At 42.7% G+C, this 1,171-nt stretch overlaps 1 protein-coding gene across 1 annotated transcript in view; it reads right to left on the reverse strand.

The window, feature by feature from the left end:
- DOCK1 (dedicator of cytokinesis 1) overlaps positions 1 to 1,171 on the reverse strand; it is a 362,706-nt gene that overhangs the window by 116,099 nt on the left and 245,436 nt on the right. The window contains exon 8 of the mRNA XM_008052893.2: positions 465 to 565. Within this exon, the coding sequence (XP_008051084.1) occupies positions 465 to 565 (101 nt within the window). The remainder of the gene's footprint in view (positions 1 to 464; positions 566 to 1,171) is intronic.

Below are 1,171 nucleotides of genomic sequence, written 5' to 3' on the forward strand. Positions count from 1 at the left end.
GGGTGACGGAGTGAGACTCTAACTCAAAAAAAAAAAGAAGGTCACCACCAACAGTTATAACTCCACAATGAGTTGTTCAACAAGCCCTATGGTGCCAACAGCTTCCCTCAGAAGCTTCTTTTATCAAAGTCAAATTGGACAATTAAGCCAAAGAGTAAGCCGCATGTGGAATGACATCAAAATAGTGCACAACAAAAGGAATTATCTCGGGAAACTCATATTCTGTGTTGCACAAATAGTCTCGAATGTCACCGACTTGGAACCCGCCAGGACGAATCCTGCAATTTCAGATCTAGATTCACTGGTTACCATAGGCAAAACCCGAGTCACGATTGAATACCATCCTTTCATTGCACCGTGATGACATCTCAATTTGTACCAAGTTGGCTTAGAGACGACACCAAAACGATGCTCATGGATTTGGAGGCTCCTGCCCGCGGTCTCAGAGCTGGACGAGGACTTACTTGTTAAGGATTTTGGCTCTCTTAGCACTTGAAAAATTCTCCAGTTGCAAGGACTCTTGGGTAAGGAAAGCCACAGCCAGGTGAAAGTAGTTGTTCCACAGCTGAAAACCAAAGAGGCGACACCAAGTTGTTAAGCAGTTGGATACAGGGTCTCAAAAAGGCCCTGCGACATTGATGACTTTTTCAGCACACATTTCTGACGTGTTGAAAAACCCACACTTGCTAGGTGCAAACTGCTAACTAGCCGCTCATGGCTGAGTGTGTGGGCTGTGAGATCACAGGGCACAAACCCAGTAGCTTAGTTGTGCCATTTACTTAGACAGCTGGTCTGACCTCTTGCTGTGTCCAGTTTCCTCACTGAGAAAACGGGAATTTCAATGGTATTTACCGTATAGGGCTGCTGAGAGGATAAAAGGAATAAATATACACTGAGCCTTGAAGGTGGTGCAAAGGATAAGATAAGCTTGTCACTAATATTAGTGCTTATTGTAGTACCACGGGGCCACTCACTTAAGAAGAGTATAGATTTCTGACAATGTATGGCTTTTCTTATACCAAAAAACACATATGTACTAGGCAATTGAAGAAAAAAATGTTACATTTCATATTTCAAGGGTTTATGGACTACATATGTGTGGGTTTTTTTATTTTTTATTTTTTATTTTTTTGAGTTGGAGTCTCACTCTGTCGCCCAGGCTGGAGTGCAG

Source organism: Carlito syrichta, unplaced genomic scaffold (assembly GCF_000164805.1).
Source record: "Carlito syrichta isolate Samal-C Ts95f unplaced genomic scaffold, Tarsius_syrichta-2.0.1 Scaffold72250, whole genome shotgun sequence".
NCBI lineage: Eukaryota > Metazoa > Chordata > Mammalia > Primates > Tarsiidae > Carlito > Carlito syrichta.